General features: G+C 48.7%; 2 protein-coding genes across 3 annotated transcripts in view; one reads left to right on the top strand and one right to left on the bottom strand.

Annotated features, from left to right (window-relative positions):
- The window catches only part of col4a5 (collagen, type IV, alpha 5 (Alport syndrome)), a 37,068-nt gene extending 20,524 nt beyond the window's left edge, over nucleotides 1-16,544 (bottom strand). Inside the window, exon 1 of the mRNA XM_018733622.2 lies at nucleotides 16,264-16,544. Within this exon, the coding sequence (XP_018589138.1) occupies nucleotides 16,264-16,350 (87 nt within the window). The 5' untranslated portion in view covers nucleotides 16,351-16,544. The remainder of the gene's footprint in view (nucleotides 1-16,263) is intronic.
- A 1,361-nt stretch (nucleotides 16,545-17,905) lies between these two features.
- LOC108923101 (collagen alpha-6(IV) chain-like) overlaps nucleotides 17,906-18,975 on the top strand; it is a 63,670-nt gene continuing 62,600 nt past the window's right edge. For both annotated transcript variants that reach the window (XM_018733621.2, XM_018733620.2), the window contains exons 1-2: nucleotides 17,906-18,121; nucleotides 18,283-18,328. In XM_018733621.2, the coding sequence (XP_018589137.2) occupies nucleotides 18,111-18,121; nucleotides 18,283-18,328 (57 nt within the window). In that variant the 5' untranslated portion in view covers nucleotides 17,906-18,110. The remainder of the gene's footprint in view (nucleotides 18,122-18,282; nucleotides 18,329-18,975) is intronic.

The raw sequence follows: 18,975 nt of genomic DNA, 5'->3' as shown, positions 1-18,975 counted from the left end.
ATTATGTATTTTTTTAGTTCACTGATCTTTTTTAAAATACAAAGGTTCTGGCAGTGTGAAACGGTACAGAAATCGGAGGTGTCCTGGGGAAACGCTAAACCTGGATGATTTCACCTGTGTGTCTTCTGTCTAACAGACAACGGGGGGCAGTATTTATGCAGCTTGCGCCCCAACAGACCCTCGAACCCCCCCCCATGTTTGGGTGTCGGACTGAGCCAGACAGTATCTTTGCACAGAGCTTCCAAAACTGCGCATTATCTTCAAAACATTTTATTTACGCTTTAAAAACTAAAAGCATCATGTTGATGTAAAGCTCTTCGCCAGAGTAAATATGTGAGACGTAAAGACGGGACTCGGGCCTCACACCGCGAGAGGAACTCGAGCTGCGCAGACGGTACTGCTCACTGCCGCCCTCGGTGTGATCTGCTGTGGTTCCTCTTTCAGTGAGAGTTCCCAGAGTTCCTCCAACAAGGATGCCTCAACTCTCAGCGGACACAGCGGACACTTCAGTCCAGCATCCTGTCCAGGTGGACAAGTGCAGCTGTCCACCACCCAGCAGCAGGTCAGCGGCGCAGAGCACACTTCACTTCGACGCGTCCCATCGCCTGCGCTCCCCAACGTCTCGGCCACCTCCACCCTCCGTTCCATCACCAGCTCGTGACACCCTTAATAAAGACCAGGTATTAAAATCCATACCTTTGTCCTCAAAGCAATTTCCAAGATCCAAATCTGATCCCGAGGCCAGAGAAAACGGGGAATGACTGGGGCATAATGAGGTACAATGGGGTGTAACAAAGTGAAGTGTGGGCAGAACCTCCAGCTTTAATGCTCAACATCACAGGGAGCGGAATAAAAGATACTCAGGTAAACGACCCACCGCAGTACGAATCAGAAACGGCGTAATGGCGTTTGCCTGTTAGATGCGGTAAAATCGAGAAAAAAAAAAGTCACCTCCTTGTTGGCTGTGGAATGTGAACTTGAAGGGTCCACTTGACGGCGGTCCGGAACGAGGAGCTTCCTACAGCTCCATTAACCGTCGGCTTCGGAACGACAGCAATTACACTTATTCGTACGGCCGGGTCGTTATTGCTGGGGTAACTCTGGGTAAGCGCTTCGCTCGAGGACTCTACAGCAGTAGGCGGGATTTAAATGAGCGACCTTCAGGCCCAAAGGCAGTAGCGGCTCTAACCAAGCACGTGGGGAGGAGGGACGCCCATGTGTCCCTTTGAGACATTCTCCCTGGGAAAACAGGAGCAGAGTGCGGTTGAGGCTCAGGAGAGCAGCTCGACAAACCCGGGCACCGAGTGACCGCTCCTCCTCAGTCAGTGGGGGGCTGCTGTCAGGGACCACCGCCCCGGAGGAAGAAGGGGGCAGGACACGTCTCCAGCTGGACCTGCTCTGACCCACCTCCACGTTTGAAAGCTGAGTCATAGCGTTGCGGTGGCGGGACTCCCAGGCCGGGCGCTTCCGCTCGGCCGTAGCCCCAAATACCACCGGCGTCGGGTTTCCAGGCCACAGGAAGTAGCAGCGGGTCGTGTTTGGGGAGGTGCCCGCAAGTGGGGGTCCAAGATGAGCTGAGGACAAGGGGGACCGAGGGCACCGCTGTTCTGACAGGTGAGGAGCTGCTGCTGTTTGGTACACTCCTTCTGCAGGGCTGCGTGTGTGTGTGTGTGTGTGTGTGTGTGTGTGTGTGTGTGTGTGTGTGTGTGTGTGCCTCATACTATATTCAGGTCAAAGAGACACTCATTGAGGGGGGCAATGAGAAACCTGAGGCCTGGCTGGTGGAGCCCACCTGGGGACTCTGCGCGTCCCCAGTGTGTTCAGTGCAGTGTGTACCGCTCCAACACTCCGGACCATTGTACCCATCTGGGGGACACCGGTGAGCTGCGGGGACACAGATCTGCAGCACCGAACAGTCCCATCGACACCCCCCCCCCCCCACACACACACACACACACACACACACACACAAAGAATCATCAATTCCCTGTATGCTGAGCACTGGCCTTATCCTGAACCTCAGTCCAGCATCCTGTCCAGTTCCCCAAGTGCAGCTGTCCGCAGAAGGCAGGGCGGTCGGAGGGCGACACCCCGGTCACTTGGTGACTCAGTGACCGCGCAGTTCACTGATGACCACGCAAACTGACCGTTCCCTTTAATCCCAGCATCACTCCACGTTCGTGCCACAAATGCTAAAATGACCTGTCGAACCCTTTCACCGTTGACTCTCGCGTCAATGAATGAAAAAAGAAGTCAGACGCTGAAACGCTCTTGCTCTGTAGCACTGCCGTGACCCAACACAAAGTCCTGCTGCGCTGAAAAGTTGAGCGTGATACAGTTACCGCAGAGCTCTGTATGCGACCTCCACCTGCACCGACCGGGAAGAGACATCTCTTATTTCTCCCCCCACACATATCACGACAGCGGCACACAGTTTTTTTTTCTTTTTTTTTTTTAAATTACTGAACAGATGACATACATGAACATGTTTATCACACACACAGGAGATCAGCACAGAAGTGAGTCTGAAAGAAAGGTGTTTTGACACCCTTCTGAAAAGGATTCAGCAGTTCTGAGTGAGCGAGGGAGATAATTCAAATTCAATTCAGTTCAATCCGATTCAATGTATTGATGACAATACATTGAATCGGATTGAACTGAAAGCCAGAACCAATAATAATAAATTTACCCAACAGTTATTGTTATAATTGCTATTATTAAGTGCTCATTTGTGAAGCTGTCCCTTGCTGCCAGACCATAGACGTACATGGAAAACATATAAAGAGGGATTGTGGAAAACAGCCTTCAGATGATTTTTACAGATCATGGTTACAGGCGGTCGCCAGTCAACAGCAATAACAGATATGAATCTCGTACCGCAGTTAAATGTTAAAAAAAAAGTTTAACGAAATAAAGTAGTGTTTGAATGTAGTGCCTGAACCGCTGTTAAAAACCAAACTTTAACGGTCAGCGGTTTAGGGTCACATACAGAACCGCACACCTGGGTTCGGGTTGGAAAGAAAACGATGTTTGGAAGGAGACGTAAACAGAGCAGTGTGTTCTTCCTCCTCCCCGAGGGTCTTGAGTGCTGCGTGGGTGTGTGTGTGTGTGTGTGTGTGTGTGTGTGAGTGTGTTTCATGCCAAAACGCAGTGGGTTGGGGCAGATGTTCTGAGGGGGAGGGGAGTTCAAAAGCACTGGTTCTTTTACTGTTTATTTCTGTGAACCCCCCGCCCCCACCCCACCTCACCTCCTACCCCCAACACTCCTCTACCGGCAGCAGGTGATGAAGTGGTGGTGTCTGCACTCCAGATTTCACCTATCCTGCTTTTGGGGCGACTTCCAAACGGGACAGTTCAGCCCTCTAGGAGCTGTGGGGGGTCCTGCGCTTTGCCCTGGGAGCCGCGATCCAACGGGGGGGGTGGGGCTTCCGGCCACCCTGCGCCGAGGTGGACCCCGCCGGCCGGCGTGCGGCAAGCCCTCCCCGGGGAGGCTCCCACATCTGGCAGCGCTGGACGCCAGCCAGGCTGCACGTGGAAGCACGCGGCCCCGGGAACGAACCCGGGGAGCGGGGACGCGGGTGGAGAGCGGGCCGCTCCGGAACACACCCACCCCGGTATTCTTTGTAGCTTCAGTCAGACGACTGTCCCAGGGTACGAGACAGTATTTACAGTAAACACTTCTTAAAAATGCGTAATAAGTGGATTCCAAGAGTAAACCACTGGGATTCCGTACAAGGTCCTCCTGCGCAGCCGGATTACCTGCGGAAACCTGAAACGCTCCACGCAGACACGTGGTCGTCGGGGGCAACGCAATCGCGAAAACAACAGCGGAGCCGCAGTCCTGTCCGTGTGAAGCTCAGCGCTCCGACCGCACGCCAACACCGGCGCAGAACGCTCACGATTTGGACTCAGGAAACACGGTAAAAATAAAGAGGGTTTCACCTGGAGCGACCTTTCTGCAGCACGAAAGCGCGTTCGACGAGAACTACTTCTCCCTGGCGTCAAACGGCAGTAATCCACCATATCATCCAAAGTCATGCTGGCATCGTTACATTATTATTCATAAGAAAAAATCACCTAATCAGCACATTATGGCTGTACATGTACATTTATTCATTTTTTCCCCAAAGCAGCTTACAATGTTAATCTTACAATGTTACAATTATTTATCCATTTGTACAGCTGGGTAATTTTTACTGTATCAATTCAGCGTAGGTACCTTCTCCGGGGCTGCAGCAGGGGGTGCGAACTGAACCCGGGTCCTTTGAGTGCTCTACCCACTAGGCCCGTCTGAGTAGCGATGGGGCGGTCCACGTGCTCTCACGGCTGGGAGGCGACGGCACCGCGGGCGACGCCTCAACCCGGACCCCCCCGCCGCCACACCTGGGTGCTCAGGTGAGACTCGCCCACAACCGCAACCTCAACCACAACCTCAACCACACAGCCTTCGTGCTCCTGACCCGCCTGCTGGCCTGAGCTTCGTCACGCGTGTTACTCACACGTCCGGCTTCGACGTGCCTGTGTACCTTTGGGAAACGGGCCACGTGCTTCGTAGGGACTGCATGTCGCTCGTGCCCGAAGGCATCTCTAACACGTGCATCTAACGTGACGGCGTAATTAACCGCACGCCTCACGCAAGTGTCAAACAAACGCTCAGGTTGGTTATGGACGCACCAGAAGTAATCCGTCAGCTGCTGAGCAAGACGCAAATTCCGTGAGTTGCTGGATGTTCGGTGTACTTAAGCGCTACGACGTGAACGCGCCCAGCTGAGTGAATCATCCTCCTGTAAATATTTACAGTTGAGTCTCCTTCTAGACATAACAAATATGGCTGCGTCCCGGCGGTTAAGGAACGCTGCCGTTGCACATCTCCAGCACAAGAGGGCGGCGACAGCAACATGTGGCCCTTCACATGGCAGCGCAGGCGCACTTGTAGCTCCTTCGTTTGTTGAATATTTATTGTTTTAATGAGTTTTACACACTTGAGGGGGCGCGGTGGTGCAGTGGGTTGGACTGGGTCCTGCTCTCCAGTGGGTCTGGGGTTCGAGTCCCACTTGGGGTGCCTTGCGATGGACTGGAGTCCCGTCCCGGGTGTGTCCCCTCCCCCTGCAGCCTTACGCCCTGAGTTGCTGGGTTAGGCTTCGGTTCCCCGTGACCCCATATGGGACAAGCGGTTCAGAAAGTGAGTGAGAGAGAGAGAGTTTTACAGACCTGGAACCTGCTGCAGCTGGACTCCTTAACCAACCTCAGAGCCAATGGACCTGGTCCTGCTCTAGAATTGAGCCTTACTAGGAGGGCTGACCTCACTGGCACAGCAAGTAGCACTGCTGTCTTACAGTCCCTAAATGATGTGAGAGGACATGGGTTCGATCCCCTGCTCAGTCTGTGTGGAGTTTGCATGTTCTCTCTGTGTCTGTGTGGGTTTCCTCCAGGTGCTCTGGTTTCCTCCCACAGTCCAAAGACATGCTGTTCAGGTTCCCACATAGATGTATGGATGAGTGACCCAGTGGAAGTAGTGTATCTAGCAGTTTAAGTCACCATGGTGAATAAGGTGTGTGGGCTGATAACACTACATAGAGTTTGTTGGAAGTTGCTTTGGAGAAAAACATCTGCTAAATAAATGTTAATGTAAGGTCACACCACGGGAAAAGAAGCAGGACACACCACGGTTGGAGTCGCTCATCATCACGTCTAATTCTTGAGATGTTTCACTTTCCTTTTTCTTCACCATCTCACCTCGTACAGAAGATCACTATTTTTTGGCCCACGCCGGAAAAGACCTCCACAGTGTCTTCTGGCAGAATTTCTGGTTTGCGCTCAGCCAATTACAAGCCGATTTTAAGCTAATTACCAGGATCTGAGTTTCACAGTATAGGTCATTATCCTCATCGTATCACTATGCGCAATAACACGCTACACTGATGACCACGTTTTCTCTGACAGCCAAGCTGGCAGAACCAAATCCAGTATTTTAGTTTTCATCCCCCACTCATATTTATTCATTCAGCAGACCCATCTCTCCAAAGTTGGGAGTGTAGTGGTTAGAGCTGCTATCTTTGGACCTGAAGGTGGCAGGTTTGAATCCCACCTCCAGCTGTAGTACCCTTAAGCATGATACTTACTCTAAATTGCACCAATAAAAATTAGCCAGGTAAGTAATTGTAAATCACTTTGGAGAAAAACATTAGATAAATCCAAAGTGATGTATATCTCAGAATGAGGGACAGTGCTTTTTTCCCCAACAGAGGGCTTCAGCTGGACACGTGCTGTCCGATACGACAGTTTTTACCCGAACACATTACACAAGTAGGCACCTGCAGAATAGAAATCGATGGGAAATACAGTACAGCGATCGTGTAAATGTATGGAGCTCTTGGGAGATCAGGACAGAAGTGTCTCTGAAAGATGTGTTCAGGCCTGTCTTGAATCCACTGCATTTTTACAATGCAAGTCTATTAAAAAACGTGCATGTTACAGAAACAGACCGTAATATTCACGCAGCATCCAAAGTATCGCAGTCCTTAACCACCTCAACAGCTAAAAGGACTTAGTTGAAAATCTTTTCTGTATCTCAAGCTCGTGGTAAATGCGGCACAAACCAGGTAACGACAGGCCATGTTCTACAGTCAGACAGAGACACCGGGCACCGGCGCTGCGCTGGGGAGACGTCACGGGAGGACAGGCAGCAGGACAGGGGATGCCGGACAAAGGCAGAAGCTGCTTGGAGCCGTTGGCGAACAGCGGGCAGCCGTTCGTAAAACAGCCCCGCATTTCTTAGGCCTTCATGTGTGGACACACCGCATTCAACTTGCCCGCGGACACTTCTGCTGCAAGAAACCAGAAACCTGGTACCAAAGTTGACCTGGCAGGGATGTCAGCAGCGGCACAAAGGCTTTTGCAATTGGAATAAGGGGCTGGTGAAAACAGATTGTGTGTGTTCCAAAGCCAGAGCACAGATGAGGAGCGAGGCTGACGACACAGCTGACACTACGGATTAGTCCGCGTGCAATAAATGCATCGAGCGGAACGACCGCCTTTCTTCCCCATTCACAATAATTTTCTCGGGTGCGCGTGACACCGGAGCGTCGAGTCACGGCCCGGCGGAGACAATCTGGCTGGGGGTCTGAGGTCGGAGCACGAACGCTACCCATGCTGCAGCCCCAGCGGTCAGGACATCACTTGTGGGGGGGCTCCGTACCGCAGGACCCCCCGCAGAGCACCCCGTGGACAAAAAGGCTCTGATGTACAGCATCTCTTCAGCCACCACAGACCACAATTCCTCCGAGCATTTCGGAGTGCAGCCAGGAACCGAGCAGGATGCGGTGTCTGCCTGCAACTGAACTGAAGCTTTCCTGCATAACGCAATCATACGTGCAGTCTTACGCACGATCATAAATGCATCCATACATGCAATCATACACACAATCATAACTGCATTCATACATGTGATCATAAATGAATTCAAACATGAAATCATACACATGATCATAAATGCCTTCATACGTGCAATCATACACGCATTCATACAAGAAATCATATGCACAATCATAAATGAATTCATACAAGTGATCATAAATGCATTCATACAAGAAGTCATACACACAATTATATACACATTCATACACAGAATCATAAATACCTTCATACATGCAATCATACATTCAAACACACAATCATAATTGCATTCATACATGTGATCATAAACAAATTCATACATGAAATCATACAAATGATCATAAATGCATTCATACATGTAATCGTTAACATTGATACAAGAAATTATACAGTACACACAATCATAAATGTCTTCATACAAGCAATCATACATGCGTTCACACAAGAAATCATACACACAATCATAAATGAATTCATACAAGCAATCATTAACGCATTCATACATGAAATCAGACCCACAATTATGTACACATTCATACAGAGAATCATAAATACCTTCATACATGCGATCATAAACTAATTCATACATGAAATCATACGCATGATCACAAATGCCTTCATACATGCAATCATAAACACATGCAAGAAATCATACACACAATCATCAATGCATTTATACACAAAATCATGCACACATTCATTTTGCGAGTGAATGACTCTGAATTCAGATGAACATCACACATTCTCGATGAGCGCCAAAGGTGAGCTTTACAGCAAAGAACATGATGGAATGAGAAGGAGCTCCATTATTACGTTACTGGTTTGGAATTTCACAGTCTCACAAAACCTGGATTTGAACACCTCTGGCTGACGCTGACCTCCAAAGAGACTAACAGCGTTAAGTTAACTACTAATTTTCACCCATTTATACAGCTGGGCAGTAGGCGCCCGGTCGGCCCACATTCTCTGCTCTCTGCGCCTGCTGCCTAAGCGGCTCTATGACCTGTTCCACGTGAGATGTCAGATTACGGGGCTTCAGACATCTAGATGAAGGCCAGCCAGACTCAACTCACTGCAAATATCCAAAACAATAAAACCACTGTTTCCGCTGTGAGCGAAACATGTCTGTGCCCCCCCCCCCACTGTAAATCACCAGCAGCGCTCGAGAGGAATGTTAGCAAAGCAGGCGCAGGCGGGCCGGGATCCCAGGCTCCCCCCGCAGACCCACAAGGGGACCCCTGCTGCGAGCGAGGTCCCGCCTGCAAGCGGAGTGGAGCATAGCTGAGCGGAGCCGTTTTGTCGTTACCCCAGGGAATGCGTTCCTGCCTACTTGCGCATAGTGGATCAGAGCCTCCAAAACACTCAGGTGAGAAGCACCTGAACAGGCATGCCTGTGTGCTGCAGTAGGGCTCAGCACAGGGCTCAGCACAGGGCTCACTGCTCCCCGCTCACCTGCAGGGGAACTCCTCACTGCATTCATATTGTACATTAAACCCTCATGCTTTTATCCACATACCCAACTACATATGAGGTTCTTAACCTGGGGTTCCTGGACCCCTCGGGGCTCCGTGCGTGAGCTTCACGGGGATCACAAAGCTGTCGAAAAGAAAAAAAAAAAAAAAAAACACTTGAGCCAAATGAAATTTCTAAATAAAATGAAAATATTACCGCGTTATTACTATCTATGATGTGTGAAGGTAATCAATTTTCAGTGCATTTTTTTCTCTGAATTTACGGATGGATGTTTTTCGGGTAGTAGGGGGTGCGGTGGCGCAGTGGGTTGGACCACGGTCTTGCTTTCTGGTGGGTCTGGGGTTCGAGTCCCGCTTGGGGTGCCTTGCGACGGACTGGCGTCCCGTCCTGGGTGTGTTCCCTCCCCCTCCGGCCTTACGCCCTGTGTTACCGGGTAGGCTCCGGTTCCCCGTGACCCCGTAAGGGACAAGCGGTTCTGAAAATGTGTGTGTGTGTTTTTCGGGTCCTGAAAGGGGTCCGCGGCCTACAATAGGTTGCGAGGCTCTGAACTAGATGTGTCTATAAGAAAGAGGACCGGAGCAGAGCTTGTTCTATTGGTCTTTAAAAATAATTACCAAACTCAATCAATGCGCCCTGTGCGGCTCCGAAACACACGTGTGTGTACGCACTTCTGCCTGTACTGTTGCCCATGACGACGGAAGCTGGCAAATGTGGAGCAAAAGGGCTTTGAAGCCAGATATCCCACAGGCCACCATGCTCACACCGCAGGGCTCGGAGAGCTGCTCTCTCGGGTATGCCAGCGATAACACCCCTGATGTCTTCGTTCTGGGACCGTGGATCTCCTTTCATGCCCCTCCCCTCCACCCCTGGCCCCACCCGTGGCACTAGCGGGTACATTCCAGCTGTCTGCGATGAGCCGATACGGCTGCGCTCGGCAGATATGAAGGTCCCCTCTCTGCTTCCGATGCCGCTTTCTTTGCGCATCCGAGACGCTACAGGGACCGCGACAAGGCTGCGGTCACCACGTGACCGCCAGGGGTCATCCCGGATGGAACGGTCTGAAAGAAGGCAGTAGAGGGTTCGATAAGTCATCCAGGTTTTCAAAGCCCTGCAAAGAACCCATAAAATGCTCGATGGAAATTTTGCCACCAAAGGTGTCATCCTGTGCGCTGCTATTTTCTGCAGAGTTGACCAGTTCTTGTCTAAATTCGTCGGAACTTCATTAGTTTAACTGAATCGATCCTTCCGGTCCTCGAATCCCTCTGAAGGATAAACACCGAAAGCTGTCTGGTGAACTTTCAGACGAAACGAAGATGGCACGATATAAACCGGAGCCTGAAGCTGGAGCTGCACTTACAAACATGTCCAGGTTTACGTCCACGCAGAAGGAGGGGAGGAACGACAAATTAAGCAATTAGTGAAGCAAACGTTTTGGCTGGTTGGAAAGCCGGGCTCCCTGTCTTCACCCCACTATTTACAGCGAGATTCCTGACGTGTGCAGGACCACCAGACCTCAGCTCAAGGCACACGGGGACGCTCTAAATGCACGACCCTAAATCCTGCCGATCTCCTGCCCCGCTCTCTGCAAAAATCCGGGAAGACAGCTTTCCCTTCACTACTATTACCATGATTTGGCTCTGGAGCGAATATTTTACCAAAATTTTATCTCAGCAAGCGTGTATATTGAAAAAAAGCAGAAGCTGGGGCAGCACGCACGACCTTTACTGAAACGGTTCTTGTGACAGATGCTCTTTCGGCAGGATGTCTTCATCAGCGTTCGTCACATTTCAAGGAATACGGCTATTTCGGCAGACTTTAATAAAACAAAATCAAACAAGTTGCGCGCACTCAAGATGATGCCCAGGACCTGAATGCGATCAATACGCGAGAGCAGCTTTCTACCAGAGCGCCACACTTTAACTGCCTCGACTGCTCAGCTGCTCACAGAGAAGATCTCAGGACCGAGCGGCTCAGCTGCGGGCACTTGGATGTCCTGCAATACCTTCAGATCCTCAGATGCCTTTCAAGAAGAGAAGCATAAGTGGTGCATCGCACCAGTGACTCTCCCCTGTAAAGACTCCTCTTCATTTGCAGATAACCGAATAAAAACAGAACTCAACGAGAACGCCTTAAAGGTTCGATGGCTGTCGCAATGGGCAGGTTGTTTTGGAAGATCTGGGCTGCCTGGTGGATTGTGAAAGGCGCACAGGCCTCGGAGCAGGTAAGATAAGGCTGGAATTTGCGTGCTCTCCTGGTGAGTGCCCTTGCCCACTCTGCCCGCTCCTCCCTCCGGTGAGACGGGGCTATCTGGACGCAAGAGCCGAATATCTCCTGTGCGAATGGGTGTTATGGCTACAGAAGCAGATGCTCACAGTGACAGCGGGGCTGGCTTTGCAGGGCTGGCTTTGCAGGGCTGGCTGTGCCTCTTTGTGAGTCTTTGTGTGGGTTGGCAGGGGGTAAAGGGAAGGCGGGAGCTGGTGCAAGACTAGACACTCCCCTGCATCCCCCAACCCCCAGTGGGTCACAACCCTACTGCGAGAAAGGGTCACTCTACCTTCACATCCCCGCGCAGAGTGGGGAATAGGGGCCATGAGCAGGTCAAACGAGATCACCGGGACACACACTACGGCCGAAATCCTCCGGCGAGCAAAACACGGATTTCTATCGGCAAACGGATGATGTACATTTCACAATAAAGGGGAGTTATCTTAGCCATCAGATGTGGCTGAGAAGTGCAACATATCGTTTTTCCATGAACCTCAACCCAAAAAGGTCAGAAACAACTTGATGAGAAACAACTCGATGGAAAGTAAACAGCTTGTGGCAAACGATGAGAGGAGAAGTAAAAAAAGAGTTGCTTTATAACGACGGATTGAATGCACGTACAGAGCGGATACTGAGATCTACACACCTGTTTCACATCTCATGCAACTTAAATAGAGAGATGGAAAAGTTCACTGATACATTTAAGGTTGAAATCTTCTGCCTAAGGGTCATCAGGGCCCCCCGTGAAACTTAAACTAACAACCTTAAACGCAGTGTCCTTAACCACTTTCCTGCATACCAGCCCAGTAAAAGTGCACAAAGTCATTTCCCTTGGCTGTTCATGTGGAAATGAAGGACATAAAAGGTAATCCTAAAAGCGGACAGGGAAGTAGGACTGGGACCGTGGTGTCCTGCTGACGGAGAGCTGCGACCCTTTGGGTGCAGAAGGCAGTCAACAGCGGGCTTAAGCAAGTCCTTGTCTGTCATGCTACAAAATACGTAAAGAGCTTTGCGGAAAATCGTGTATCGCTGGTCAACGTTCACCCAACAGCCAACGCAAAGACACGGCTTTCTTGAATCCCTGACCTCACTCTTCGCCCCATCAGGACACTAAGGGGACATGTCTGTGCTGTGGATACAGACTTCCTGAATAAGAGCTAAAGTGTCACCCATCAAAATTGCCTCTTTCTCCTACCGCGTGTGTAACGCAAGTGCCGTAAAAATGACCAAACGTCTTTAATCTCGTCCATCTCACTCCGGCTATTTTTCCCCCATTATTTATAGAGGCCTGGAAATAGATCCCCATAAGTTGTATTCTCTTATCATTGTTCTTTAATTCTTGACACTCACATTTCAAGAACTTAAGAGGGGACATCAGGCATAAGTCCACACCCAGGTTTAATATTGTGTCCCCCCAAAGTGCGCGCACTCATGGGTGTCCCCAAACAAACGGCAAATGTTGACAGCAACGCACTAATATTTCAGCGCATAAAAATACAGAGGACTTGATCGCACAGCGACGGACACACGGTCCCGGAGAGTATTAATAGAGGGTGTGCGGTTGGGGTGCATTTGCAATAATGCGAGCCGTGTCCACCGGTCAGAGCGTCTCCGCAGCAAGAACCTGCTATGGGCACAGGGATGTGCTGGTGTCAGACTGTTCCGGATAGCTGTATACTGTACTTTTATAGTGTGTTTGCTAGTTTGGAGAGGCCACATGAGCAGACCGACCGCTTTTCCTCCTAATTCTTCTAACGGACATTCTCAACAGTACCGTATGTTGAAAACTCACCCGGAGCAGTTTCGCCGTACAGACACGGCTCATAATGCCATCTTATCTTGCCAAAAGTTACTCCCCCAAACAGTTTAACATCAACACGGTTCTATTAAAACAAAATCAGCGTGAAAAAAAATACAGTCAACTCTGCCCTTGTTTCACTGTGACTCGGGAAGTTGTGAGTCTGTAGGAAAAACAGATTTGAGAGGCAATCCCACTTGTTTCCAGTGGTCACATTCAGCGCAGCTTTGCTTTACAGCGGACCGTTTAAAAGACCGATTTAGGGCTTCCGATCAGATGTACAGCATATATTGACTGGGAATTCCTCAGAGAGCAAAGGAGGTGGATAAGTTTAAATACATTGGTCTAATTCACTGAGACTTCTTAGCAAGGGGAGTGAACGGACTACGTGATGAAAAAGACATGAATCAAAAAAGTCACGGCAATCGCTCTGAAATAAGAGAAAACACAGTTTTAATTTAAAAGAAAATATATGCAAGTAGAGTTTTTTTCAGAAACTACCTCATCATGTTTACTAAGGGTTTGAGGTTGATCAGGACTAGACTTGGTCACCATTTGGCGGGGATCAAGCTGCTGACAGCAGTGCAGCTGATAGCCCAGTAGGGGGCAGTCTTCCGTGGTGGCGAACAGTCCCATTTTTGATAGCCTAGTCAAGGAATACATAAAAAAAAGTTTATGGTCCTTTTTGGAAATGTTAAGCTGTTCCTGACTTCCTCTAGTTATTAAAAATCCCATGGAACTCATCAAAACCCAGCTGGTTCTGGTGTCCTGGCAGAATTCTCAGTCGGTTTCATTGGCTGGCAGTCAAGATCATCTATACATCCTCAGTGTAATACTTCATCACTATACATTCTCACCTCAAAACTCAAAATGTTAAGAATGGGGAGTGTTATAAGAGCAATATGGCAACCGTGCACCAGACATCGGTGACACGCGTTGCACCTGAACATTATTAAAATTAAAGGACCTTGAGATCGTTAATATCTTGACGTATTCCGAGTGCTGCACTTGTAAGGCATGAGCGTGCATCCTATATATCGAACCATATTTTATCTGCAATTCAGATCTCCACATGTGGGACAGAATGAGAAAGTCCTGCTGAAGAAACACTGCTACTTGAGGGAAAACAACAGCGACGAGCCTGAAGTTCTGACTGATCCGTGTGTGTCGTCACAAGGAAAACGGAACATATGTCCTATAAAACAAGTGCTATATAAGACAAAGCCATGATATGACAAGCGCTTATACTGATCTGAGACATTCACTCATCTTGGGGTTCATTCTGATCCCCTATTGCGTCACTGCTCTCTTATCAAGAAAATGTATTTTAGTTGTCAGCGCTGTTTGGTACCAAAAATAATGAACACATAATGAAATATACAGGTGGTAACAAAATTTAACATACCACTCATTCATTACATTATACAGTATGGATATATAAAACTATACTTTGACATTCTTCATTTTTTCCTGCAGTATTTGCAAACATCTGCTGGTGCTTTTTTGGGGGGGAATTGCCACCTATGGGTTTCAGGACACTTTATTTTATCACTGTACAGGGGAGCTGAGCTTTAGCCTTCAATATGCAACTAAAAGCCCTTTTCCCCCCCAAGCGTTCAGTCTGACACTATCAGTTAACCACATCTTGCAATTACTTGCTTTTTTTTTTATTTACCTGCTTCTTCATCTCAGCATTCACCATAACAGACCACACTGTTTAGAAGAAAGTGTTTCGAAATCTTGATACCATCATCAACAGCACTGCAGCAGATCAGTGTTTAGAAACACTGCCAGAACACGTGAAAAAATTTCAAATATATATATATATATATATATATATATATATATATAAATAATATAACCACGTATTGATTTCCTCCCCACAAATAAATGTATGTGCCACTAGAAATAAACACCCATTGCTATCAAAGAAATGTATTATTAGGCCGCTATATTTTAATTGTTCAAAAAACACCATGAGAAATTCCACTGTTTTTTTTTTTTTTAGTCTAGGCAGCCTCTCCCCAGCTCCGCCTCGGGTTGTGGAAAGTTCTCAGTGCAATTGCCTTTTGAGCAGCTTCTATGAAATAACCGTGGATAAGTTTATTTACCTTTAGGTTCTGTGGTCATGAAAATGTACGCCTGAGACACTGCCTTAGCTACAGATGTATTTCTAAATCTGTGCCTGCCACATGAAGAACAAAAAACTAAATTATTTCTAGAAAATTGAGCAAAACCTGAGATTTGGGAGAAAGAAGTATGGTGAAAAAAACATGTAGACATAAGTTTTTTCCCCCAACTGGAATTTTGTCCAGATCATGCAAGAAGTTAAATGTACACTGGTGACCTGGTGTCTGCTGCGCAAATTAGACTGGACAGCGACAACTTGTACCAAAGATCAAACATATGTAATAATCACAATTTAAAAAAATAAAAAGGTAGCTGAAATTATGTTGATATATCTGCACCGAGTGTAAGTGAAAGCTGTGTCAACCACAAAGGTGCCATGATGATGAGCCCTGAGAAAAGCAGTGTACACAACCAAGCTGTCTGAGTGCCCTAAGTGGACCAATTTAGCCTCAAACAGCCATCAATGGCCTATAATAAAGATACAGAGTGTTTTATTCACAGTCGCGCCCTTTCCTCCGCGGGGGTCTCCCGGCACGCGCAGTGGGGGACCTCTCTGCTCACGAGAGAGCCGGTATCCTCCTGTGTTTTTCAGCACCGCAACCAACTTCAAGAACTTAGTTAGCACAACTTTCCCACGACTTAAGTTAACACGCATGCAGCCGCCACGCGAGTGACGCGGGAAAGAAAGCAAGAGCGGCGCGCGAGACCGTCGCCAGAGGCTACGCGTTTGATCCGAGGACCTAGAAATTCCACTCACTGACAGAAAAGAAGGAGAGCGCGCCGCGCGTGTTCCTACAAGTCCCCGGGGAGCGAGCGCGGAGGAGCGCGCGCGCAGCACCGGACCGCACCGCACCGCACCGCACCATCCCCGCAGTCAGTGAGTGTCGCGCGGCCGCGCGAGCTCCGCCACAGACGGGCGGCAAAAGCCGGCGCGCGGTTCAGCCGCGGTTTGTTTCAAAGCGCGAGATCCGCGCAGTGTCACTTTGGCCCTTTAATAAGAGCCAAGGCTGCCGCATTTATTAATAGGACTCGGGAAAAGCAACTCTTGAATGCTACAAAGTAACGACACTATTTATAAACGTCAGCCGAGGAGCCCGACTTGCGCTCCGAAGGTATCATTACACCTCACTTCAGTAGCAGCAAGCACACAATACACAATTCAAAATTTATGTATTTATAAGAGAGCTGCAGGCAGCACTCACCGCTGACTCCGAGTCCCGAACCAGGGACGATATGAGGATTATGAACACGGCGAGGTTCGGCAGGCTCTTTAAGTTTTTATTCTTCATTTTTCTCCTCTGAAGAAGAATCCGCTCGCTCAGCGCTGAGAAGTTGTGCTAAAGGCGCCTATCAGACTTGTCATATTCCTCCGTTGCCCAAGTTAAAGTAGAAACTTTTGAAAAGGGGGATACATTGATAGTTAAAAGGCTCCCAGCCCGTCCAATACTGGGACCGTCCCCTACTGCAACCTTAACCAACTTTCTCTCCGCTCAGTTTAACGTACCGACCGGATCTACTTCCAGCGACGGGAATCAATGCGCCCCGAAGAGTTTATAGTGCCGCTTTCTTCCGTGAACTTTCTCATATTCCCAATCAGCACGTGCGCGTCGCGGATTTCAGCAAATCGCAAATTAGAATGTTGAAGCGTTTCATTGTGGGCAACGGTTCTTCTGTTGATTGTTATATATCTTATATTATATTGCATTAGTACATTTTAATATATCAACGGCCTATACACATGTAAATAGCATATTGTACACATACATATTGTGATTGTTGCGTGGAGGATGAACTGTCCTCTGAAACGTATGTAAAACATGAGACAAAACATTGCTTGTTTTCCACGTGAATGCAGAATTTGGTGATGAATTACTGCAGATTTTCTCTTAACTGACAGCAGGGGCATTAATGAGAAAGGATGAAAGTCACAAAGTCTTTGAAAGTGCGTGCCAGGTACACCCTCCCTCGCCTCGAAACCAAGCACATCTCGTATTATTTCTTCCCGCATTTCCTTCTTTACTTCGGTCCATTTTTGAAAATGTTTGGCCCATCGTTCTGTCTTGCTGTCCAGTTTTTCGATTCAGTTGAACGCGAAATGTCCCCGTTGCCATAGCACCGCGACTCTCTTCGTGTGTCGCTTCCGCAGTAACTGATGCCGTTTTACCTCATTATGCTCAGCATCCGCACACGTAAAAAGGGTGCGAACCTCTCATGCACACTCTGTACTCTGACTGATGTTACCCATCAAACATTGAATTTCCATACAGATAATTTACCGTCACGCAAAGGGGGAAAAAATGAGATACTAGATTATATAAACAGAAGTTAGTATGTATGTGTGGCCCCGGGCTACGATTTTACCCGCTTCATTTTCCAGATGTAACAGACGCGTTTTGGAAGCTGAAAAATGATATGAGCGCTTGTGTTCTGTTTTTGTAATTAACAATTGATGACTAACTGTGTGAAAACCTCGCTGTCTTTCTTCTATTATAAAATCGATAATCCGTGGCGTGGGGGGGTGGGGGGGGTTCCAGCCAGGTAATTCTCATTCGCGATTACGTCGTGATTTTTTTTAAATACTAATCTCAGTCACGGTTATGATATGTCTATTCCACCCAGTTGCGCCAGAGGATGGAAAGGTGTGCATCGCGCGAGTCCGAGCTCATGAGTGACGGGTGCGAACCCCGCCCCCCCCAAGCCCCCCTAATGACCCCCCCCCCCCCCCAGGATGGTCCCGGTTCGCGGAATCGAGCCGGACAGGGGCAGAGCGCTCCCACAGACCACGTTTCCATCCTATGAATGATAGGTAAACTCCTTCCCGCGGAGAGAGGGGGAGACGAGCTGCTTTCCCGGCTTGATCAGGTCAACGCGACGGACTGTGTGCGTCCCGCTAATAATAAACGCGATCAGTTAACTATTAAACTTTTTTTTTTATTTTTTTTCCCCCCCATTTTTCGTGTTCTGCTCGGAAGAGGCTGAAGCGCAGTCGGCTTCTCAATGGTCGCTGCTGAAGTGTCGGACTCGCCGTGAAACAAGGTGTGCTGCCGAGATGGTCATCTGGTACGTGCCGCTCCGTTCATCATCTTCCCTTAGCGTAGCGAGCTGTTTAACGAAAATAATAATCAGAGCCATAGCGCGCGTGCAGCATGCGTGCACAGCCGCTATGTTGAAGCGTGACGTCAATAAACAGACGAGTAACTGAACATTCATTTCGTTTCCAGGGTATTTGTGCTTACTGTAGTTCTGGCAGCCGAGTTTGCGCACGGGGTAAGTGGCATGAAGCGTCTCCCTCAGTTCTCCCCCATTATTCACTTGCACCAGCTGTGTGTGTGTGTGTGTGTGTGTGTGTGTGTGTGTGTGTGTGTGTGTGTGCGTGTGTGCTCGTGCACATGACATGCTTTGGTCATTATTTATGAGCACACGTGCGTGGGCCTGCGCGCACTTGCAGAGGTTCTGCTGTTGAGTTTTAAAAAGTCTATCTATCTATCTATCTATATCTATCTATCTATCTATTATTTATAGATGCTTCAGCCTCCTCCAGGCTGCTTTAGTTCATCCGCGCAGTTTCCTATTTAACAGAGCATCCACTCCGGAACGGTGTCATATTTAATATCACCCCAGACACCGGCCTGTATTTATAGAGACTGGAAACAAGTGGCTTCCTGTGGACGAGCTGGCGCACATGCGAACGCGCGGCTCCTTGGGGAGCGCGCGCGCGCGCCCGCGCCGGTCCGTTACTGATGCTGCGGTGCGCGTCTGTGGCGTGCGTGTGCGTGTCACAACAGGAGAGGGAGGACTGCTGAAGGACTACCCTTCCTTCAGAATTTATTATTGATTGTAAAAACAGGATATAAATTTTGGCGGAAAAAAAAAAAAACTATTTTATTATAGCTGAGCTCATAAATAAAATTCCT

The sequence above is a fragment of the Scleropages formosus genome, chromosome 13 (assembly GCF_900964775.1).
Source record: "Scleropages formosus chromosome 13, fSclFor1.1, whole genome shotgun sequence".
Lineage (NCBI taxonomy): Eukaryota > Metazoa > Chordata > Actinopteri > Osteoglossiformes > Osteoglossidae > Scleropages > Scleropages formosus.
This window is presented reverse-complemented; position numbering and strand designations above follow the sequence as displayed.